We start from the raw sequence: 26013 nt of genomic DNA, 5'->3' as shown, positions 1-26013 counted from the left end.
ATATATATATATATATATATATATATATATATATATATATATATATATATATATATATATATATATATACATACATACAGGGCACTGATTTTGGAACTACAAAGCTCCATTCAACCATAGAGAAGCTATAACCAACTACTTATAGTTGTCACCCCCAAGCCAGATGCCAGGGACTGAGGTGGTCTTTCTCAAGGAAATAAACTCCACTAACAATTTAAATAGGGACTCCAAAAATCCTCGTATCCCCACCCACTAGATACTTGATAGTCAAGTAGTGCACATGGAATCTATAGGCCTACTAACTTCACCCTCTAGCTATCAAACGACCACGCAAACACTATAGGGAATAGAGAATATTTACCTCCACCCTAGCAGCATGGAACATAGTGGTTCCACCCAATGAAGGGAATACATAACTCACTGTCAAAACAAATGAGAAACAAGCAATGGAGACCCAAATTTTCCTCAAGCAAGAATCCAAGGCCTAAGCCTTTACCCCAGGCTATCAAGGGAATCTAGAGAGGGCACTTTGCACCCTCCATGCCTCTATGATAAATTGAGACTTAGCGTCAATTGAAGGAAACTTGTTTTATCCTTTTTCTCAACCAAAAGTATAATTATATTATGAGTGTGGTGAAGGAATCCAACATCCTCTACACTGTTGTACATGCCAAAGGTTACCCTATGAATCAAATTCTCTTATATTCTAGCTGTTCATAATATATTGTCATGTATTTCAATGATCATCTCCATCCATCATGAAAAACACTCCTGATATACTCTCTCTCCAACACACAAATATAAAAGCACAGGAGCTAAGATACACAAACATGATATGTAATTTTTCGAGTATAATTCAAACCCAATGAGCTCTTTCTTATTCTCTTGATAATATTATGTGTTGTCTATACCTAGGTCCTTCAAGTACCTACATGTATCTTCACTATGATGCACCAAGAATCTTCAGGAGCTCATGTCTTCGTTTCTATGCGTGTGTGTTCTCTCCACACTCTCTCCCTACCAACTCCTATGCATATTTCCCTTTTTCCATGGTGTGCTCCCACAACCTATGCTTGGTATCTCCATTTATTTTGTGAAGTCATTTCTTTCAACACTGCCCATGTAGCTACTCATGCACTAAATTGTGTACTTGATTCTCTGTCTTCTTAAACTATAACAGGTATGGGTTGTGTACCTTGCTTTCAATTTTATTTTTTACCAGCTTCATTAGAGCTCAAAAACCAACCTTCAATGGTTGTCCCCAAAGTCCTTTTTTTTCTTCAACAAGTAAGTCGAATTTCCAAAGTAATTGGCCTCCCTCAGTCCCTTGGAACCCATGTCCCTTACTCGACCCATTTAAATTTTAAATTCAAATACCTAAATAAATATTTACATGGAAAACATAAGCCAAATATAAGCATGAGCGTTACAAAACCCTCCCTCTTTTGGGAACAGTGGCTTTGGTGTCTTTTGTCCATGTACAATAGAGAAAACGTGCTAAAAGAAAAAAAACAACATGTTGTCCATGGAGATTTATATTTACAACTCTTTACAGTATATCTATCTATCTATCTATCTATCTATCTATCTCTCTCTCTCTCTCTCTCTCTCTCTCTCTCTCTCTTTCTATATATATATATATATATATATATATATATATATATATATATATATCTGTGTGTGTATAAACATTTTCCTCAACTAGAAAACCAAAAAGGATAGGCTTCCTTCATGGCATCAACCATTTCCCAAGTGGCCTCCTATGGATAAAAGTGCCTCCACTACACTTTGACATGCTTTATGGATTAGAGTGTGAGACTCCTTTGGTCTAGAATGCATAGTGGTTCTGGTTGGAACTCTCCCTATGGCTCCACTTGTAGCAAAAACCAATAAATGACATTATTTGAATCGCGTACATATATTTTAAGAAAGGAAACATGGAAAACATCATGGATTTTAACTGATGGAGGTAAGGCCACCCTATAGGCCACTATTCCAACCCTCTCAAAGCTATGGTGACAAATTGGCACATGACCTAATATTCAAGGATATTTTCCTCGGTCTAAATCTTAAGTAAACATGTTCACTAACTTGGAACTCTTTATGCACCCAATGCTGATCTACATAGCTCTTTCTCCTGTCTTGTGCTACCTTTAAATTTTTCCTATTGACTTGCATTTTCTCCTCCATTTATTTGAACAAATTAAGTCCAATAATGACACTATTCAATCGATCACTTTAGATGATAGGAGTATTACCACTCCTTCCATACAATGCCTTAAATGGGATCATCTATAAAGACTCTGTTGGAATTATGGCACAGGATTGGAGCTATGGCACAGGTGTTGTCCTTGATGGCAACTCCCTTTGGTGACAAGATCTCAGTACAGGCTCTCAGAATGAAGAAAAAGACATATACGCAGGTTCACCTAGACGAAGTCGCGTATACACGCGGGTTATACGTTACAAAGGCGCGTATGCGTATACACGCACTTTCACGCAAGTAAAAGTGCATATATGTTGGAGAATTTACTTTTGGTTCATGGTAGTTAGTCCTTGGTATTTGAACCTATGGTTTTGGACCATGGTATCTCGTCAGAGGTGTTGATCCCAAGTATTGGGTCCTTGGTATTATTTATTATGGTTTTGGACCGTGGTATTATGAAAGGCCTAAGGCTATAAAAGTGGAAGGAGATCATTTGGCAAAGCATCATCTTAATTAACATAATATCTAATATGTGCTAGATCTGAAATATTGGTGATTGGGGTGATGGTGTAGATCTGGATCTGAATGGAGGAACCTTAGCGCAAAGAAGGATAAGCTCTATTGAATGATAGTATCTTTGTATGATTTTGATCTGTTATATGTGGCGCATGCTTGATCTATAAATCTGATAATCTGGGTTAATCAGTTTCTGAATATTTGAAAGAGTGAATTATCCTTTATAGATTTGTACGCAGGTTCAGTGAAGCTAAGGCGCGTATACACACTGGTTCAGTGAATAAAAAAAACGTATACGCAGGTTTATCCACACACAGGGGTGTATGCACGCAGGTCTCAGGTTATTGAAGTAGAGTATATCTTGTGAAATGTGATCTAGCTACTTCTGTTGATTACTGCAGTGTTCTGGGTTCAGAATTTGGTGTGTTGTTACTGTTACTGTGTTTTGGGTACAACTGTCAGAGAAGTATGTACTTGATTAAGTTATAATTGATGAAAAGGATATTGTTTGATGCAGAAATTCTTGATGATTGATTGATGTTCATGGATCCAGCCTGAAAATTTATGAAACGTGGTCCCTGGAAGAGAAGGTTGTAGCCTTCTGTAGGTCAGCACATACGTACTAGTATCTTGGCTAGTGCAAGAGCTAAGGAGGTTGTAGCTCCCTTCCAGGAGAAGCTGGAGAGGGAGAGAGGGTTGTAGCTCTCTACATGTTGTAGCCTGCGTACTGGTGAAGGACTGCACTAGAACATTGTAAAAAGAAGTTTCTAATTAAAAGAAGATAGAGACGAATTGTAGCAGGTGGTTTTCACCCACATTGGGTTTCCACCTTATATATGATGTTATTGTGTGTGATTGTCTTATGCTCTGTTTTACTGTTTCTAGTTACTGGTTATTTGATTCTGATACATAGATTAACAATCAACATCTCCCTTGGATTTTGTCTTTGAAAAATACATAGCAGTTGCTGGACACAATGATGTGGAAAAAGCAATGAGATTCACTGAATAGATCCAAGAAATTCACCAGGCAGTGTAGGAACAACTGGAAAAGAGCCAAGCCAAATATAACACAAGGCATGATAAACATCGGGTGGAGCACAGCTTCCAGGTTGGTGATCAAGTCTGGCTGTATATCAACAACGATAGAATGCAAGGTGAAGGAAAGAAGCTGAAACCAATATGGTATGGGCCTTTTAAGGTACCTGAGAAGATTGGTGAGAATGCTTTCTGCCTTGATCTACCAGCATATATGCACATCTATTCAGTAGGGAATGCAGAAAATTTAAGACTGTTTGAAACTTCATTAATTGAAGATCTTGAAGAGCAAATTCAATTGCCTTTCATTGATGATATGTTGCCTAAATACCTCAATGAGCTGCAGGAAGATACAATTTTGGACAGGAAGGTGAGGACAATGCGCAGAGGAGATGTTGAGTACCTAAGGACTAGACTCAAAGGTTCCAAACCCAACAGTGCAAAATGGATAGAGATTGGACAAGTGAGGCAGTTGTATCCTCACTTGGTTGATGCTTGAAAACCAACTTTTGGTGGTCCAAAAGCCTTTTTCAATGTGAAGGAATGATCCAAAGGGATCCAAGAGAACTCTCTGAGTCTTCATGAAACTTTTAAGAATCATTCCCAAGGCCTAAAATCCTTTAAAGGGTCAAAAATATCGCAAAAGGGGTGCCCTTAGCATCGCGGAGAAAACCTTCAGAATGAAGAAAAACACTATCGGGAGGCCCAAAACCCGTGAAATCAATGAAAAAAATAGAGCAATTGAAGGTGGAACAAGTGATGCACAGTAGTCGTCTGATCTAGCCGATCAACGGTCCAGATCGGATCGGAAATCGCAATCGGCGATAACCTTCAGCAGAGATCGGCACTTAACACATATATATGGCGACGGCGAATGGCGGAGTTAATATGGACCGTCGATCAACTGCCCATATTACATAACCGGATCGCTATCGGAGGATGCAGCGGAGCACTTACGATGGCAAAAGGGTTATTGCGATGAGCGATTGGGATGTATCGCATTGCCACATCACATTGGAACTATGTAGAGGAGCGTTACAATCGGCAGGGGGTCATGTGCAATATGCGATATCGCGTTGGAACATGGAGCGGAGCCGATATCAATACACCATGAAACAACCGGATGTGATAGCATTATAAATGAAATTTGATACAATTTCAAGTCCATAACAGAGCCCTTTGTAATAAATTTTTGCGATTTTCGTGTATTCCCAAAATACAAAGGAATGGTTCCTCCCGATATGCAATAGTGACATGTGGGCGGACCCGATAGGGGAATGAATCATATTTAAAGGACTTTGAAGTCCGGTATATTGAGTTTTGGTGGACTTTCTCTATTAAAATGTATTTTCACAGTAAAATCAGAGCGCGGTCATTTCAGGCGTTTCAGAGAACCGAGGCACTCTAGTGCTACGGAATGGGTGGCCACCTCCTCTCCATGCATTAAGCAACGATTGTATAATGCTGGCAGAGGGAATCAAAGCTTTCAGAGGCCGGGGAGACTAAGAGTCGAGGATATGAAATGAACAGGCAACGCGGTTGGCTTTAAAATCCACAGACAGAGAGCAAACATGTAGGCAGTGTTGCAAGCAAATGCGAAACAGAGTTAGGATAGAGATTGAGAGCTAAGGGAGTCTGTCTACCCAGAGGAAGCTTGAGGGATTCAAGTGAGGCTCTTGTAAATGCATTTGTTGTGTGTGAGGCTCAAACTAAGCTCACTATTGTAAAAACTATGTTTGAAGACTTAAGAGAGAGGCCACCACTGAAGGCTGGACCAGGAGATGTAGCCAAGGAGTATTAGGTGAACTCCTCATTAAATCTGTTGTGTTTGTATATGTTTGTCTATTATATTTTTTAACTGCCTCAAAGTCTATGTATTCCGCAATCTGATCGATCCATTGCACAAAATAACATAGGCACACCCATGTACATGAGTTTGTAATACCTTATTACTTGTCTTAGATCTCATTTACAGATCAATATGAAAATGAACCATAGTGAACCATGTTTATTTTAGGGTTTAAAATATCTATCTTAGGGATGTTATACATTGAGTTTATAATATTAATCCCTTTGAGTTTAATATTGTTCCCTTGAGTTTATAATATATAAGGGTTTTAGAATTTATTCCTTAAGTTTATAATTATTATTAAAAATAATAATATTAATTAATAAAACCAATAATAATGGTAATAGTAATATTAATATTTATTAATGGTAATAGTAATATTTTTTTAATTAATATTAATATTGATTATTAGTAATATTAATTATTAATATTTATATTGATATGTATATTAATTAATATTACTATTTATTAAAAATATTTTTTAGTATTAATTTATTATGGCATAGTCCAATTTAAAGATAAAATCGACTTTTTCAACGAAATTCGGTAAAAAATTCAAGAAAACTTGTGATTTTTTTATTGTTTAAAATGAATTGTTGAAAATATAAATGGATTCAACACCTTAAAAAACCCCCTTGTGCACTCAAATTCTACAAATTAAACAACTTAAATTTAAATTTTTAAAAATCTCTACCAGATTTCCATTAAAATTAACGAAAAAAACTATCATGAAAAAGGTCATTTTGTCTATAAGTTAGATTACATTATTTATTATTATTATTATTAATTTATTAATATTATTAATAATGATATTAGGACAAGAGTGCCCCCTTATTATGAGAAAGGCCAAAGCTCCCAAAAGTAATTTGAGTAAAGCAGAACAAAGAGCCTTCAAATCCCTACGTAACAATGATAAAATTGTGGTTCTCAAGGCAGATAAGGGAGGAGCAGCCGTAATCTTGGATAAAGAAGATTATATTCATAAAATGAATGAACACCTAAAATTTGGTAGTTATAAGAAACTCGGCAGCAACCCCATCCCCAAGATTGTGAAAGAGGTGAAAAGGGCAATTTTGGAATCCAATCTTCATGATAAATTAAAAAAGAAATTAATTCCCTCTTGCGAATGCATCCCAAGGATTTATGGGCTTCCCAAGATCCATAAAGATGGAGTCCCTCTTAGACCAATAGTCAATACCATTGGATCCCCAACCTATGAGCTCGCTAAGTATGTTGCTAAAATCCTCAAGCCCCTTGTCGGAAACACTGATTCTTACATCAAAGACTCCCTTGACTTTGTGAATCTTATTAAGAATGAGAGAATAGAACGTGATGACATCCTTGTTAGCTTTGACGTGGTGTCCTTATTCACCAAGATTCCTATTGAAGAAGCCATTCAGGTTATAAAAGATGTTACTGATCCTCGGACTGCAAGATTGGCCGAAATCTACTTGCGATCAAGAGTTTTCACCTTCCAAGGAACATATTATCAGCAGACCTGTGGAGTAGCAATAGGATCCCCCCTTTCGTCAATCGTGGCCAACTTATACATGGAATATTTTGAAAAGAAAGCCCTGGAATCTTACCCTTTGAAGCCAGCATGGTGGAAACGATTCGTCGATGATACCAATATAAAATGGACACATGGTAAATCAGAGCTTGACAAATTTTTTATTCACTTAAATTCCATCTCTTCTAAAATAAAATTCACTATGGAGCTTGAAGAAAACATGAGCATTCCTTTTTTAGACATTCTCATCATGAGAAAAGAGGATGGCTCCATAGGGCATAAAGTTTTCAGGAAATCAACCCATACAAAAAACTACCTCAATGTTGATTTCCACCATCATCCAGCGCAAAAATTTGGTGTTCTTAACACTCTTGCTATCAGAGCCCTTCGAATTTCTGACGCCGGTCATCTGAATGAAGAAAAGAAGCATTTAATCTCAACCTTCAAGAGTATAGGATACAAAGAAAATGAGATTAAAAGAGCAATTCAGAAAGCCGAGAAAAGGATGTTATCTCATGAACCTAAGGCCCAAGATCAACGTGAGAGTGGTAAGGTTTTTCTACCTTACATTCATGGGGTTACAGATAAGATTGCGAAAATCCTAAGAAGGAAAAACATAAGCACACAATTCTCTGCTCCTGGAACTATTAGGCAAGGTATGAGATTTGTCAAGGATGATATTGATAGACATCAACTTAAAGGGGTCTATAAAATTGATTGCTCATGTGGAAAAAGCTACATTGGTGAAACAGGCCGCTCTCTGCAGACCAGACTCAAAGAACATGGAGCTGATATTAAGAATGAAAGATCGTGTACTTCCGCCCTTGCAGAGCACTTCTCAAAGACTAAGTACCATGTCTGCTTGGAGAGCGCCTCGATTATTGCCAGGGAAGAACAACACCATAGACGAAAGATCAGAGAAGCCCTTGAAATTATCAAGCACCCGCATAATCTCAACAGAGACAATGGTATGGAGATTAGTGGAAGCTGACTTCCCCTAATCAGAAAAATCTAACTCATTTTATTAATTTAAATATAATAATAATAATAATAATAATAATAATAATAATATTATTATTAATATTATTTCTAATGATAATAATTATAATAATTACAATTAATATTAATAATATAAAATAGTAAATATTAATGATCAAACTTTATTATAAAAATTAAATATTAATAAAATATTCTAAGAGTAATATTTTTAACATTAATATCATTAATTCTAATTATTATTAAATTATAATTATAATTATTATTATTATTATTTATTATATTAACAAAAATAATAATAATAATTAATAATATAAGTAATATTAATAATAACTATAATATTAATAATGCTATGAGTTTAGCAATAGCTATCATATTATAAGTAGTAATAATAATAATAATAATAATAATAATAATAATAATAATAATAATAATAATAATAATAATAATAATAATAATAATAATAATAATAAAATAATATAATAATAATATAATAATTATTATTATTAATTAAATAATAATAATAATAATAATAATAATATAATAATAAGTTTATTATAATTACAATATTATAATAATGATTATTATTAATTATGATTATTATATATCATTAATTCGAATTATTATTAAATTATAATCCTAATTATTATTATCATTTATAATAATAATAATAATAATTAATAATAATAATAATTAATAATAATTATTAATATAGGTAATATTAATAATAACTATCATATTATATTAAAAGTAACTAATTACTAAAAGATTATTATTAATTAATCTAAATATTAATAAAATTTTAATTATAATGATCCATCTTTATTATTAAAAATAAAAAATAAAATTAATTAAATAATTAAAATAATTTGTAGCAGGCGACTCTCATCATCAGATATTGTGAGCCAACCCTCATCTCATTTTACTCTCCTCATTACTATTTAACCTCTCAGCTAAGCTCTTCTTCTATCAAGCATTCAAGTTGTCGTGATGATGGATCCTAGCTGGGATTCAAAACTTTGGCATAAAAAGTTTCTTACTGTGGATTCTCCGAAAACTAAATCGAAAATAAAAAAAAATAATATTTATTAAAAATACGAATAATATTAATTAATAACAATAATCATAATAATAGTAATTGCTGAATAATAACAATAATTAATTTAAAATAATTATAATAATAACTAATTAGCAATAATTAATATAAATTAATAATTATTATTAGTTATAATAATAAAAATGATAGTTATATTATAATAGTTATTTATTATTATTATTATGGTGTAGTCGAATTTATAGACTAAATGACCTTTTTTATAACATTTTTTTCCCGGTTAAACTTGAATTTAAATTGTTTAATCTGCATAATTCGGGTGTCCCAATGGTTTTCTAGGGTTCTAAATTATTTATGCATTTAAAAATGTATTTTAAAGAGAAAAGAATCTTGAAATTGTATTGCCAAATTTTGGTGAATTCCGGTGGAAAATAATTATTTCGCCTATAAGTTAGACTATGCATTTTATTATTATTACTACTACTACCATTAATGCTTATCAACATTTTTTAACTATATTTGATAATGTGATTGTGCATGTGATTGATATATGTCTATACCAAATACCTTTATCGACATATATCAACCATATTAATTAATGTAATTATCTTAATAATTAATTATTAAATAAAAAATCATTCATATTCATTTACCAAATTTTCTTATCATATAATATTTAAATACTGTACAAATATATATGTTAAATGAAATTATTTTTATCATATAATTTTTTATTAAATAAAATACTAAATTGTATACCAATAAATGCTAAATGAAATTATTTTTATCCACTTCGTTTTTAGTATTATATAAGTGTTAAATGAATAATTTGTCCTCTGCCATTACTAAATTTTCCTATAATACGGTTTGTTATCATATAAAATTCTAGAATGTATACGAAATAGTTTAATTCGAGGTGTAAAAAGAAAATTTGAGGAAGTTAAAATATTAATTATTAATTTTCTTCGTTTATTTTTCATTGAAAAGGTTTGTTATCATATAAATTCTAGAATGTATACGAAATAGTTGAATTCGAGGTGTAAACAGAAAATTTGAGGAAGTTAAAATATTAATTATTAATTTTCTTTGTTTTTTCATTGAAAAAAATTAAATCTATTTTTTTTAATTATGAATATATAATTATATAAATTAAATAGTTGATAAATATAGATAGAGATAAAAGCATTTGACAATATATCTTATATTGTTAAAACTAAAAATTTATAAAAATTATTTGCAGTATAATTTTATTTTAAATAACAATATGTTAGTATATGGGTTAAATATATGATCATATTTTGAATGATGGAGATTTATTTTGATATTATTATGAAGATCACTGAAATGTGTATAGGCTTTGTTAAAATATCATGGGTCAATACCATAGTTTCCTACTACATGCCAAACAAACCATAACCCATATTTTTTTTGACATCTTTTAAAAATTAATCAATTTAATTAAAAATACAAAAATGACATAACAATTTTTGACATAAATATCAACCATTTTCACATAAATTTCAACCTTTTGATATAGATACCTTGTGAAAATTTCCAATCGATTACCTTCAGGTGGACACCACTTCATCATTACCTTCAGGTGGACACTAGGGCAAACAAGAAGCTTCAGAAGATTATTGCAGCAAGCCAAAGCGCACTCCATGATCACGCCACCCAGTATGCCAGAGACATTGAGCAGAAGATCACTGATGTGGCTTATTTGAAGGCATCCCTTCATTAGACTACGAGAGAGGAGAAAGAAATCTTCACTCAGGTTCATGATTGGTCAGGGTTCTTTGCCAAGAAAAATCAATCGGTATATACTCTGTGACAACATGCTCACTAGTTGTTCAATGAAGCCTTGACCACACCCGACCTCAACTAGTGACAAGATATTCTTGCATAGAGTGGATTTCTTGAGAAGAAGATCCGGCAGATTAAGGATGACTTGCACGCAACCAATGCTCTACTTCGTGACCTCAAGCGATCAACAAGGATCCATTTCTAGAAACTACAACAACTTTGCACAAAAGAATATACTTAGTGGAATGCTCTACTGAATGCAAGACCGAGCCAATCAACAACTGAAGGTACCGCAAAATTTATTGAGCAAGATAGCACCCTCAGGGATCCCTGGTGGTCAACCCTTGTTGTTTATACACAATTCAAGATTGTAGCCAAGCAATCTGTCCCATAGTTGGGTCCTTCATTTGAAGGAGAACCTACAACACATGAAGAAACGATTCAAGAATATGGAGGACAAGCCGGAGCCCTGTAGTAGCAAGAAGTAACATTAACATAAACAAAGGATTGAATCGCGGATGAGTCAATTGATTGTGGTCGGGGCCTGTTAGGTCCTTTGTTTTGTGGGACAAAGTTTTTGACACATTTTGACGAGTGTGACCAAAGGGTAGTTGTGGAGGAAACAACTGAGGAAAGAAAGAAAATTTGCCAAAATCCATTAGACACTGAAGATTGGTAAGTGGAAAATATGGGGACATGGAAGTGCAGTTGAGCTGCAACAGTCATCAATGAGAGATGGAGCAGTCACTTCTGAGCCACAGAAGAAACCATGAAGGAAAGGGTGTGGCATCTGAGGAAGTGACTGGCAGTTCAGGCTAGTGAAATTTATAAAAACTAAAGGAAAAGGAAATGAGAAGAAAAATCTCATATGTTGAGATGGTACCACTAAGTCTATGAGACTTAGCATGGTTCTGTGTTTATCTGATTCTCAGATACTTTATATGCTCGCTCTCCTTTTCCTATTTGAATGGTGATAGAGCTAGAATGTAATGATGCTTTAAGTTAATGGGAAGAGTTGCGGGATTTCATTATGGTTCTAAATGTGTTAGTTGGATGTGCCTCTTCAAATTTTTTCATATGAATGAATGTATGTCTTCTATCTGTCGGATGTTTTGCTGGTTATGATTTGCGATGATATATATCAAATGTTATGGTTTTTAGAGTAGATGGGAATGATAGTATTTGCATAACTCTCCTTGACACATGGTCCTAATCTCCATCTTAGTAAGGGCATAGCACACCTCATGTGAGATGACTTACTCCTGTTTGGCAAAGTGAAAATATTGACGTTCCACTAAACTACAACAAATCTTTTGTTGAATCATGTACTTAAACCAAAGATCTTTGTCCTATATAATTTTATATGAAAAAAAAACAAAAATGCTAACTATTAGTTAATTATATATAAATCTTTTTATTTATATTAATTTATAATATTTTAAAAAATAAAAATTTATAATTAACGGATATATATTTAAATATAATTTTATATGGAAAAAAAAACAAAAATGCTAACTATTAGTTAATTATATATAAATCTTTTTATTTATATTAATTTCTAATATTTAAAAAATTAAAAATTTATAATTAACGCATATATATTTAAAATATTAAGAATATTGTAAATTTAAAAACATCAAACACATGTCAATATTAATAATATAATTAACATTATTAATATAGTAGTTTAATAAAATATAGGAATTGAGATGCACTAAAGTTCAATTTCACTCCCTTCAAACACACCCAACATTCACCTAACATCATGCAATTAACTTTGACCTAACATTCGCAAAAATATATTGTATATAGTTCAATATTAACTTTACGACTTAACGTTCGCAAATATATATAAAATATAGTTTAATATTAACTTTACTCTCGCGGACCTTTCGCAAATATATATAAAATATAGTTTAATTTTAACTTTACTCTGACTGAATGTTGCAAAAATATATGACATAGTTTAATTAGCTACGTTCAAGCTTTTCTCGTGCGCATAACCATATTTCCATGAAGCACCAATATTCCGATGATTTCACACTACAATATTATAGTGGGAGGGCATAGAAATTATCCCAAATTTTTTGTCTGATACTACAAACTCATCGATGTCATCTGAGGCTTCGTATTTTTTTATGTCAAGCAGGAAATTGTAGTGTTAGGCATGTATATATATAAGCGAGCCGCTATGGTCCACTCATTAAGTAAATCGCATAGCAAAGCGTGCTGTTATGGCTGAGATTTCTGAATCTGCTTCCACCAAAATGAGCAATGAATTTTCCATCCCTTGACGCACGGCCAATCGCCACGGAAACGTGTGGGACGATGAGTTCATACAATCCCTCAACTCGCCCTATGGGGTATACTTTCAATCTCTCTCTCACATGGCACCTATCTCTAGCTCTGTCATGTGCTTTTTAGTGTTTTTTTTGTTGTTACCTGTGAGCCTATCATGGCATCTATCTCATTCTCTATGTTTTTTTTTTAATTGCACTGAACTTTAATTAGGCACCGGCATATTATGAACGCGTTGGAGGAGATAAAGCAATTACTTTTGAGCGAAATGGAAGATAGAAATTATGATCTAATCAAACGTCTTCACATAGTTGACACATTGGAATGCCTTGGAATTGATCGACATTTTCAACATGAAATAAAAACAGGTGCCCTAGATTACGTTTACAGGTAAGTGAATCTGGACAGATAAATAAATTTAATTTAGCGTTTACATATATGTGCACTCCGATTCTGGGGCTATTTTCGATTCCCACACTAACTGATAAGCTGAGTAGATGTTGGAACGAAAAGGGCATCAGAGTGGGATCGAGCGATTCCTGCAAAGATCTTAATGCGACAGCGTTAGGATTTCGTGGTCTCCGACTGCATCGATATAACGTGTCTTCAGGTGGTATCAACTGCAATTAATTTGATGTAAAGCTTCAAGATATTTTCTAATATTGTTAGGCAGTATAAGTGAAAGAGCGCACTATATTGGGCTAGCCTAAGTTGAATGGTGAAAGTGAAAACGTTTATTAATAAACATTGAAATTTAGACAAGTTCCAAACTCAAGTAACCTACTTAATGAATCTCGTCCGATAACAAACCGCAGTTATACATATTTGCATAAAGAAAAAAAAAAAAGAGGATGGCCTAGCTGTAGTTGATCTTGTAGAGATTTTGTTAATTCCGTCCGGGATTCGAATCTCGTAGCTGACGCGTATTAAATGGGCTCATTAAAGGTGTTATCTGTTAGGAATTTTTCTGGTAAAATTCCAAAAACAAAAAAAAATACAGAACACAGAGACAATGCTCTGTTTCAAACACAGGATCTTTAACACAGCAGAAACTTAAAAAAAATTATTTGCAGCAGACAGAGTTTTCACACACACCACAAATTTCTATTCATTAATAAAAAAACATTGTTGTTACAAAACATTGGTTTTCCTCTCTCTCAGAGGGATTCACAAGGAACTTCCAGTTCCATACAAAAATTACTCTGTCTCTCCTAAGAAATACTCTGTCTCAGTTTTTAAATTAACACACTGTTGTGAATAATTACATACATTGATTTTTCTCACGCTGCTGCGTGTTCCTTTTTTTTACTTTGCACTGCTGTGCATTACAATTCCCTTACATGGGCGCTGCTGCGTCTCCCCTCTTCACACTCATCATAAAAAAAACATTACATATATATATGACAACAAAAGGAAATTAATTCACATTTTCACTTGCCATGCTTCCGTAAAAGAAATAATGAAAATTCAATGATTTTACCGGCTTTTACTTGTGCCCATACTCCCGGTGAAATAAAATTAAAAACTTCACCAAAACTTACCAACCCACAGTAAATTGCATTTACTGTTTTACTGACATTCACTGGCGGTAAGTAAAACTTTTACTTCACGTAAAATTTCATTTAATGCTCGTCTGTACTTCAACCATTGACTTCAAATGGATCGCATCGCAGAATCCCATTTGGTCGGAACACAAAAATTGGGGCACACACATATGGTGCGATCTGCGATATGCGATCGGATCGCATCGCACCATCGCAATCAAGGAAATCAAGTGAACAAAACGGGGGATCCAAGTACACATGCGATATACGATCTGCGATCTCATCGCATCGCAAAAGTAAAAAAATAGTTTGTTGCAGTTGAAATTATATTTCAACACTCCCCTTTAATTTCAACTACTGGGTTATCAATCATACCCACACGATTCCTTAAAAACTCAAAACTTTTCTGGTTCAATGGCTTTGTTAGAATGTCAGCAACCTGTTCCTGAGTGCTGCAATGTTGTAAAGCAATTTCTCCATTGTTCACCAATTCTCTGATATAGTGAGATCTTGTATCAATGTGTTTCGTTCTCTTATGAAACACTGAATTCTTGGAGAGGGCAATAGCTGAGCTATTGTCACAAAAAATAACTGTTGCTTTTGCCTGCTCTTGGCCTAAGCTCCTCAAAATTCTTCTCATCCAAACCGCTTGACACGCTGCTGCTATAGCTGCCACGTACTCTGCTTCTGCTGTAGATAATGCCACGATTGGCTGTTTCTTGGAAGCCCATGAAATGGCTCCTGAACCCATGTGAAAAACATAACCAGAAGTGCTTTTCCGATCATCTCCACTTCCAGCCCAATCGCTATCGGTGTAGCCAACTAAGTCTGAACTTTCTTGAAAGGTATACAAAATTCCTAATCTTTTTGTACCTTTGACATACCTCAGAATTCCTTTTGCTGCTTGCCAATGTGCTTCTTTTGGCCTCTCCATGAATCTGGAAATCAAACTAACAGCGAACATTATGTCAAGCCTAGTTGCAGTTAAATACATAAGGCTGCCAACTATGCTCTTATACAAGCTAGGATCAAAATCCTTGCTGCTGTCCTCTTTGCTGAGTTTTAATCCCATTACTGTGGGAGTGATTGCTGCTTTGCACTCTTGCATATTAAACCTGCTCAGCACTTCATTTACATATCTTGCTTGAGAGATAAAAATTCCATTTTCATTTTGATCTACTTCTATTCCTAAGAAGTATCTCAACAAACCCATGTCAGTCGTCTCAAATTCCTCTTTCATGACTGATTTGAAGTTTTCAATGAGGTAGTCATCATTACCTGTAAAAATTACATCATCAACATACAAGACAACAATTAAAATCTTGCCATCCTGTTCTTTGATGTAGACTGTGGGTTCTCCCTCACATTTGTCAAATTCATTTTCCAGTAGATAGGAGTCTATTCTACTGTACCACGCTCTTGGCGCTTGCTTCAGCCCATAAAGAGCTTTCTTCAATCTGCACACTTTGTGCTCTTGGCCTTTCTTTTCATAGCCTAGAGGTTGTTCAATGTAAACCTCCTCCTTTAACACTCCATTTAGGAATGCCGACTTCACATCCATTTGGTAGACTTTCCACTTGTTTTGTGATGCTATGGATAGCACTGCTCTCACAGTTTCCATTCTTGCAACCGGTGTGAAAGTCTCCTCATAATCTCTCCCATATTGCTGCTTGTATCCCTTGACAACCAACCTTGCCTTGTGTCTTTCAATTTTGCCTTGAGCATTGGACTTGGTCTTATAGACCCATTTGACTCCAATGACTTCTTTACCTTTTGGTAGCTCAACCAAATCCCATGTCTTGTTTCTTTCTATGGCATTAATCTCCTCATCCATAGCTTCTATCCATTTCTTATATTTAATTGCATCCTCGAAATGAATAGGATCATCAACATGACAATACAAGACAAACAAGGAATTCATTCCTTCATCATAAATGTCACTTAGATTTCTAAACTTCTTACCTCTTTCATTTGGTGTGCAAGTGCTTGAAGATGCACTTGAATTTCTTCCTTCTGGTGTGCTTGGAGAAGTACTTTCATTTCTCCTCAAAGGTGTTCCTTGATGTCCTTGTGTTGGCGCTGTTGTTTGGGGATGTATTTCTACCATCTCCTCATCATCTTCATCATGAGACAAACCGTTTTTAACATTAACTGTTTTCTCTATGCTTCCATCCCAAGCTTCCTCCTCAATAAACTAAACATCTCTGCTCACAAAGAATTTCTTGGTGGATGGGATATACAACCTGTAAGCTTTCGACTCCTCACTGTATCCAATGAAAATGCATTTCTCCCCTTTGCTATCCAACTTCCTCCTTAGCTAATTTGGAATGTGTGCATAAGCCACACATCCAAAAATTTTCATGTGGGTGACTCCTTGCTTTCTCCCACTCCATGCTTCTTCAGACACTTTGTTCATCATAGCTTTTGTAGGACACCTATTCAAGATATATACAGCACAGTTTACGGCTTCAGTCCAATAATCATTTGGCAAATGCTTTGCCTTTAACATGCTCCTCGCCATATCCATGATGGTCTTGTTCTTCCTTTCAGCAACTCCATTTTGCTGTGGGGTGTACCTTGTTGTAAATTGCTTGTGAATTCCATTTTCTCTACAAAAACATAAAAATTCTTTGGAGATATACTCACCTCCTCTGTCTGTTCTCAAAACTTTGATGCGCAGCCCACTTTGATTTTCAACAAGTGCTTTGAAATTTCAGAATTTTCCAAACACTTCCGATTTTTTCTTCAAGAAATAAACCCGTCTTTCTTGTAAAATCATCAATGAATGTTAGAAAATATTGGCTGCCTGCTAAAGATGGGGTTTGCATTGGTCCACATAAATCTGAGTGGACAATTTCTAAGGGTGGTTTTGCCCTTGTGCTTTTCCCGCTTGGAAAACTTTCTCTGTGTTGTTTTCCCAATATGCAGCCTTCACAAAGGCTTTCCGGTTTCTCTATCAATGGTAATCCTCTTACCATTCCTTTTCTGCTTAACAAGTTTAGACCTCCAAAATTGAGATGTCCAAATCTCAAGTGCCACAACCAATCTTCATCATTTGGCACGCTTTGAAAAGCCTCTTGGGTGACTGCTGCAATTTCTCCTTTGTTTTTCAAATCTACCCTTATCCTGAGAGGGAACATCCTGTTCCTTGTCATCTTCACTTCAGCAATGCATTGTTTGCTGGGTGGAATATCCATGACGGTGCATACATCATTCTCAAAGAAAAAATTGTAACCTTTTTGGACAAGCTGTCCAATACTCAAGAGGTTACATCTCATTCCAGGAACATAATAGACATCTACTATGGTTTTCCTTTCACCTTGCTTTGTAAATATTTTAACTTCACCTCTACCCATAACAGAAATTTTGCTATCAGTCCCAAGTGTGACTTGTGACTTCACACTTTGATCTAAAGCAGAAAACAAAGCTATGTTTCCTGTCATATGGTTGCTGCAACTGGAGTCTAGAAACCATATATTTTCATTATTTGTTTTAGCCATGTTACAAGCTAACAACACATTATCTTGGCTAACATTTTCTCTAGTAATATTTGCACTAGAGCTATTACTCACATCATGCTGCTTCTTCCTACATTCACTGGCATAATGCCCATATTTTTTACAATAATAACATTGGACATTGTATTTTTCATACCTTTGTCCTTGAGCATGATGTTGTCCTCCTTGTTGGCTGCTGCCTTGACCTTGGTTCTGATTTGGATTGCTGCCTCTTCCTTGAGCATTCGTTGGACTGTTCCTTCCACCTCTGTTCTGGCTTCTGCCTCTTCCTCTCTTGTTTCCTCTGCCTTGACCTCTTCCTCTTCCAAAGGACATCTAGGTCTTGAAGGCTTGCTCTAGAGATGAGTTTTCATTTCTACTCAACCTCTGCTCATGTGTGATCAGTGATGCATGAAGCTCATCAACTGAAAAGTTCGATAGATCCTTTGTTTCTTCTATGGTGGTGACAATCACATGGAACCTTGAGGCTAGGCACCTCAATAGTTTCTCCACAATCCTCCTTTCTTCAAGTATCTCTCCATGAGATCTTATTTGTGTGACCAGGCCAATTACTTGAGTGAAGAATGAGTCAATATTGTCTGACTCCTTCATGCACAGGTTCTCAAAATCTTTCCTCAGCAACTGTAGTTTTGTTGTTTTCACTTTCTCCATGCCTTGACAGGCTGTTTTAAGAGTTTGCCATGTTTCTTTGGATGTCTTAGTTGCTGCTAACCTTGGAAACACGCTTCCATGCACTGTCTGATACAAGAAGAAGACGACTTTTGAGTCCTTCTTCTTGTGGCTCTTTAACAGATCCTTCTCTCCCTGAGTTAATGCATTAAACTCATTTTCATCTGCTGGTTGTTCAAAACCATCCTCAACTATTTCCCATAAGTCTTGGGAAGCAAACAAGGATTTCATTGTTATTGCCCAATAATCATAGTTTTTACCATCAAATAATGGGAGCTGCATACCCACGCTATTGCTGGTGCTGGTGCCAGCGATTCTTGCACTCTTAATTATTATTCAAATACTTCACTGTGTATTTAAAATAACAGACTGTCTTCAACAGCAACACATAAAAAAAAAATTGAGAAATACCTTAGATTCTTTTGCTTGAGACTTCACTGTGCTAGAGAAGTTGTTGCAGTAAGAATCCTTCCTTCAGCTTCTTTGAACCCTTCAAAGAGCCTGGACAAGCTCTGATACCACTGTTAGGAATTTTTCTGGTAAAATTCCAAAAACAAAAAAAATACAGAACATAGAGACAATGCTCTGTTTCAAACACAGGATCTTTAACACAGCGGAAACTTAAAAAAAATTATTTGCAGCAGACAGAGTTTTCACACACACCACAAATTTCTATTCATTAATAAAAAAACACTGTTGTTACAAAACATTGGTCTTTCTCTCTCTCAGAGGGATTCACAAGGAACTTCCAGTTCCATACAAAAACTACTCTGTCTCTCCTGAGAAATACTCTGTCTCAGTTTTTAAATTAACACACCGCTGTGAATAATTACATACATTGGTTTTTCTCACGCTGCTGCGTGTTCTTTTTTTTTACTTCGCACTGCTGTGCATTACAATTCCCTTACATGGGCGCTGCTGCGTCTCCCCTCTTCACAATCATCATAAAAAAACATTACATATATATATATGACAACAAAAGGAAATTACTTCATGTTTTCACTTGTCATGCTTCCGTAAAAGAAATAATGAAAATTAAATGATTTTACGGGCTTTTACTTGTGCCCATACTCCCGCTCAAATAAAATTAAAAACTTCACCAAAACTTACCAACCCACAGTAAATTGCATTTACTGTTTTACTGACATTCACTAGCGGTAAGTAAAACTTTTACTTCACGTAAAATTTCATTTAATGCTGGCCTGTAATTCAACCATTGACTTCAAATGGATCGCATCCCAGAATCCCATTTGGTCTGAACACAAAAATTGGGGCACACACATATGGTGCGATCTGCGATATGTGATACATCCCACCACCGCAATCGGGAAAATCAAGTGAACAAAACAGAAGATCCAAATACACATGCGATATGCGATCTGCCATCTCATCGCATTGCAAAAGTAAAAAAATAGTTTGTTGCAGTTGAAATTATATTTCAACATTATCCGCTGACGCATTCATCAAAAGTTTTTTTTATATTACTAAACATTGAACGAATGTGTTGGAAATTTTTAATGTAATAGGTGTAGTTGTTTAAAAAAAAATAAGAGAATAGATTTAGATGTTTAACTACATTTTTACTATCAAAACACATGCTTTTTTTTATTATTTTTAATTCAATTCTGTACTTATATTCCAAAGTTTCCAAACAGGTGTGTTGGAGAATTTCAAGGGCGAAAACGCGAGGTTCTTCTGCAGTACTGTCTACATCTTACAGTAAAGTATGAGAGAAATTGAAAATATATTGAGTCAGGTTGTTCATTTTTAGGGTTTTTACTTAGGCATATCTATTTAGTTTAACCTAATTAGATTGCATATTTTTCAAGAAATTTGTCAAACAAGAGTCTACAGCTAAGTTAAATAATTAACTTCACTCTTATCCATAAATTTCCAAAATATTTTAGCATCTACAATATAACAATATCCAGTATCTGAAATTCAATATTTTCCCAAGAGGAGTAAAGCTGCCAGACGCAAATAGAAAAATATTTGTCTTAACGATAACAACGATACTAGCTTATGTAAGATTTATGTAAGATTTGCAGTCACGCAGTGTATTCGAATCATCTTGAGCCATCAAAATTCATTTGTTTGTCAAGATTATTGTTCCAACGTCATACATCATCGCACGATCTCGGAAATGCCTGGCTTTTTTGGACGAATCTCTGGACAGCTGAATTCTCCTACGGGTCCCGCAACCTATCGTTTTTTTGTTAACCCTTCGGCCAAATATATGTTCGAACTTATCAGTTGGGATGTTTCCGGAGTTTAGGCGTGCTCTTTCTCCAGTCGTCTTATTCAAATGGCACGTTCAGTCTAGTCTATATAGTTCAATATATTTAAATACCAGCTGTATCTTCTGTATCTCAAATATTCCATCATGAAACTGACATTTTCGATATTCCTTTTGCAAATGGCCACTTCTCACTTTTTGTACAGAAGTATCTCCTTTTGCATCTTAAGACAAAGTAGCTATTGGTACAGCCAATTCAATTTACAGAGTTTTCCACGTCGCCCCTCTGCTCCTCAAAAACTCTTTTCCACAGCCGATTCAGTTTACAGGAGATAACAGCTAACAGCAGTTTTGCCAGGTCCTCCATCTGCTCTTCAAAACCCTTTCGCCTCCATAAAACTGCCTACAGGTAACTGTTAAAATCGCATCCATAAAACTGCATACAACTAACCGTTAAAATCAGATTCAACTTTCCATTAACGAAATTAGATTTGATGGACATCAGAGCAACTTTCCAAGAGCGGTGAGATGGCAGATTAAGTCTTAATGAATGGTAAATTTCATGGATGAGATTTTAAGAAGTATATTTTTTAATCTCTAAGTTTCCAGACCTGTGAGATGACAGGTTAATATAAGTCTTAATGAATGGTAAAGCTGGTTCGCTTTTTAATTGATGAGATTTTAGGAAGTATGTATTTTAAGCAAAGTTGTTAATGCAAAGTTGTTAATGGTTGGTTTTTTAATTGATGAGATTTTAGGAAGTATTTTTTTTTTAAGTAAGGTTGTTAATAAAATCTGTTAAAAGTTAAGGAAAGTGATAAATAGATTATTTAGGACACTTAATATAACAAAAATATGTGTTATATATTCATTAAATTTAAATACAAGAAAATTTGAGTAAATATTAAATTATAATATTTAAAGTTTGTATTATATAGAATAATAAATATTGTTGTTAATAGTTACAGTAAAGAATTTGATTTGATTAGATTAATGTGATTAGAAAATAATAGACATTTGTATATTTTAAAATTTCAAAATATTAAGAAAACAATATATTTAAATATTTGTAGATGTTTACTCTCGAATTTTTTCCGTATTGAATTTTTTTCGTATGAATCGAATTCGAACTCGAATTCGAATTCGAACTTGGTAACTATGCTTCCACACCACATAAAAATTGCATTCCGGTTTTTCTTCAAAACAGCGAATGAATTGGCTGATCAAGTCGTCAAAGTGCAAAAGCGGGATATGGCAGCCACACTAAAGTGCAGTAGCGTATGTGATATGTGATTCTGTAGTGGGATTAGTGTAGTGGGATTAGCTTAATGGGATGTTATTAGTTTTTAATTTTACTTCCACCGACCTACTAAGAAGCCAATTGACGGTGGAAAAGACCTTTTGAGATTTTTTAATTGAAAGGGGGAAGAAGATTACACATTAACGATTAACCATTAATGTACTTTCCCTGGTTGTATTTTCAGTGGCAGCGCTATCTTGAGTCTTATTTGCAGGAAGGAGAATGGATAGCAACTGCTCATGTGCCCACGTTTAATGAGTACATAAAGAATGCGCGCACTAGCTTCAGGGATGTGTATTTTAAATTTGTTTCCCCTTCTCTTGATGGGTCAACTTCTCCCCAACAACGTTCTGGAGCAAATATATTCTCCGTCTAAGATGCAGGAGCTCTCAGAATTTACGGTCAGACTCATCGACGACTTGAAAGATTTCGAGGTATTTAGCATCTAAATCGAGATTTATTTGCATGCATACAATTCTATGCAAAATACTGATTCGTCTTCACTATTTGCAATGAAGGACGAGAAAGAACACGGGCAGATGGCTTCAAGGAATAATGGCGACCCGGTTACTGTTACTAGGTGTGTGTATTAAGTATGTTACTGTTACTAGCTGTGTGTCTTAAGTATGTTTTTAATAAGTGGGGCGATTAAGAATAAGAGTTTTAGTGCAAATGTTTATGGACGTAGTTTAGCCAAGTTCTGCCAAAGTGCCTGTGGAAATTGTTCCTTGACAAATTCCAAGTATTGTGTACCGTAATTACAATCATCACGCAATCACCGCTGCACCATTTTCCATTTTTCTAGTGTATTCTTATACGGTTTATCATCCGGAAAGAAATATTATATTTTCCTTATAGTTGGTTGAATTTGTAAGATGTTGAGTTGGTTGGATTTGTACGATGTAACGTATTTTGTGTCTACAATTGGTCATTTTTGGTTTTCTTTTTTCCTTTTTATTTTTTAATAATGGTATCAATTTTATAATTTATATGTGTTCTTAGTGTAGTTTAATTAATTATTATAAAATTGTTTTTTTTCAAAATAATTTTGACATATTTTCAGAAATACCACTAAAGATTTTAGTGGAAGTTCACTTTCAGTCATAGCTACCATTGGACAAAATTGAGACATAGATTCAATGTTGAACATTATTTATAATTATAAATTTAGTTGAAGTTATTAGCCAATTATGAGAGAGAATGTTTTATAAATATAACAACAGGATTTTCACCTTTTTCTGGGATATATCTATTTATTTTCTTTACCTACTATCAAATTTGATTATTTAACTAGTTAAATTGCTTACTTTGTTACTGATTATATCGCTGCAATGAGTCTAGATCTTGTGCTGGTGGAGTGTGCCATCCGAGACAGAAATTGGGCTTGAAGTGAGTTCTCTCGCCACCCAATGATGGTTGTTCGCTTGGGTTTTCTGATGAAAAGATGAAACTATCAATATACTTACATCGCTTCGATTTTTTGATTAGAAGATGAAACACATACATATACTTATCTCTTTTGATCAGGATTTGTGGGTATATAATGTTAAAGTCTTAACATATATAGAATATAATAACAAGGATGGATATTTAGAAAAGTTACATATAGAAAAGGAAGAAAAATAGAAACAGTTTTGAAATCGGAAAATTTATATTTTTCAAATTAGCTCTTGCTTTGGAAGATAGTGAAGATGGTAAAGTCAAGAAAACAAAAAAAATAAAAAATGGTTGAAAATAGATTATTACTAATTTTTAAAATCTATTTCTATTTTGACAAATACTATATAAATAAGTTTAGAATGGTGATTTTTTAATTATCTTTTTATTTATTAGATAATGGATAGAAAGCTAATATATTCTTTAGATTTTAGATTTAAGTTCTCAAGCAAAAAAATAGGTATATTTTTTTAGAGGTGAATTGCTTCTTTAAAATTGTTATATTATCAAGATATTGGAAAATAAGTTATTAGAAAGTGTTCAAAGCCTAAAATGAAGTAGAAAAAAAAATATATAATATTTTATTGTTAGAAAAAATAAAATTACATTTTCAAATTTTTAAGATGTATAATATCAATTTTTTTAGCTAATTAAAAAATTTCCATTTAATTTTTTATCATATCATATGGAATTCGAATTCAAACATAAAAATGGGTAATTATACTTTCAATACAGCACGAGGACTTCAATTTCTCTTTAGATACGGAGATGGCTTATCCGTATGGAACAAGGACGTAAAGGACCAGATATTGAAAATTATCGTCGACCGAGTGCCTATTGAGGAACAACTACGACTGGGTTACCGTTATGAATGTTTTATGGTTTCGCAAATGCGTATGGCCATAGGACCCTAGGTTAAATAAGTTGCGGGATTGAGAATAAGAGAATTTGTGCAAGTGTTTGTGGACGTAGTTTCGCTAAGTTCTGCCAATGTGCCTGTGGAAATTGTTCCCCGACATATTCCAAATATCGTGTACCGCAATTACTATCATCACCTAATCACCGCTGCACCATTTTCCATTTTTCTACTGTATTCTTATATGTTTTATCATCTGGAAAATATATTATATTTGATTTATAGTTGGTTGGATTTGTCAGGTGTTACATATAATGGGTACAAATGGCATCAATTTTATAATTCTTTTTAAGTGTAGTTTAATTATTAACTAAAATGTTTTTTTTTTTTTCATCAGATTTTCAGAAATATCGCTAAAGGTTTTTATTAAATCATGGAAAAATGCCGTTTTATAAAATTTTGATAGATATTTTCAGAAATATCTCTATAAATTTTAGTAGATTATGAGAAATACTATTTTTTTTTAATAGAATATCTCAAACAATTTTACCAAATTATAGAAAAATGCCTTTTTATTTTTATATGTATTTAGGGTAAGGTTAGAATTTTATAGTAATTTTTATGATGCTTAAAATTGATCAAATTTATTCTTTTAAAATTAGAATTAGAGTTTTAATAGTGACTTTTGCCATGATAAAATTGACAGGATTTATTAGATTCTTTTAATGAAAATTATATATTTTTGGTTAATTGTTTATTCAAATATTTTAATTTAATAAATTTTAAAAAATATTAAAATGATTATTTTGTTTTTATTTTTAAAAAGTTAAATATTTATTATTATATAATATAATATAATTTTAAAAATAATAATATCTTAGATATTATGAAATTAATATATAATAAAAATATATTTAGAATAAACTAAATGCAAATTTTTTATTAAAATTTTTAAAAATATTCTATAAGTGTTAAAGGAAATAATATGGTTTGCTATTATATAAAAATACCAAAATGTATATAAAGTAATTGAGTTATAATCTGGATATATGGTTAGTTATTATATAAAGTAATTGAGTTATAATATGGATAATATGGTTAGTTATTATATAAGATATTAAAATACACAAAGCAATTTAATTATATGTAAGTTATTATATAAAATATTAAAAATGCATATAAAG

General features: G+C 33.6%; 2 protein-coding genes across 2 annotated transcripts in view; both read left to right on the top strand.

The window, feature by feature from the left end:
• The window catches only part of LOC149192859 (delta-selinene-like synthase, chloroplastic), a 47166-nt gene extending 23829 nt beyond the window's left edge, over positions 1–23337 (top strand). Inside the window, exon 11 of the mRNA XM_089406479.1 lies at positions 23117–23337. The gene's annotated coding sequence lies outside the window, so the exon portion shown is untranslated. The remainder of the gene's footprint in view (positions 1–23116) is intronic.
• On the top strand, positions 22404–23086 carry LOC149192860 (delta-selinene-like synthase, chloroplastic). Its single transcript, XM_089406478.1, has 3 exons — positions 22404–22514; positions 22721–23013; positions 23045–23086. Exons 1-2 carry the CDS (start codon positions 22488–22490, stop codon positions 22910–22912), a joined length of 219 nt encoding a protein of 72 aa, XP_089262604.1. The 5' UTR covers positions 22404–22487; the 3' UTR covers positions 22913–23013; positions 23045–23086.
• Positions 23338–26013: the final 2676 nt, after the last annotated feature.

Source organism: Pinus tabuliformis, chromosome 2_2 (genome assembly GCF_031772625.1).
Source record: "Pinus tabuliformis cultivar Carrire ecotype Pingquan chromosome 2_2, CPIR1, whole genome shotgun sequence".
NCBI lineage: Eukaryota > Viridiplantae > Streptophyta > Pinopsida > Pinales > Pinaceae > Pinus > Pinus tabuliformis.
The sequence above is the reverse complement of the archived record's forward strand: the minus strand, read 5'-3'. Positions and strand labels throughout refer to the sequence as shown.

Coding starts and splice junctions, on each gene's coding strand:
- LOC149192860 (XM_089406478.1), top strand. CDS start 22,488: ATGGCAGCCACACTAAAGTGCAGTAGC. Junction 22,515..22,720: donor CCACACTAAAGTGCAGTAGC/GTATGTGATATG, acceptor TTGTATTTTCAG/TGGCAGCGCTATCTTGAGTC.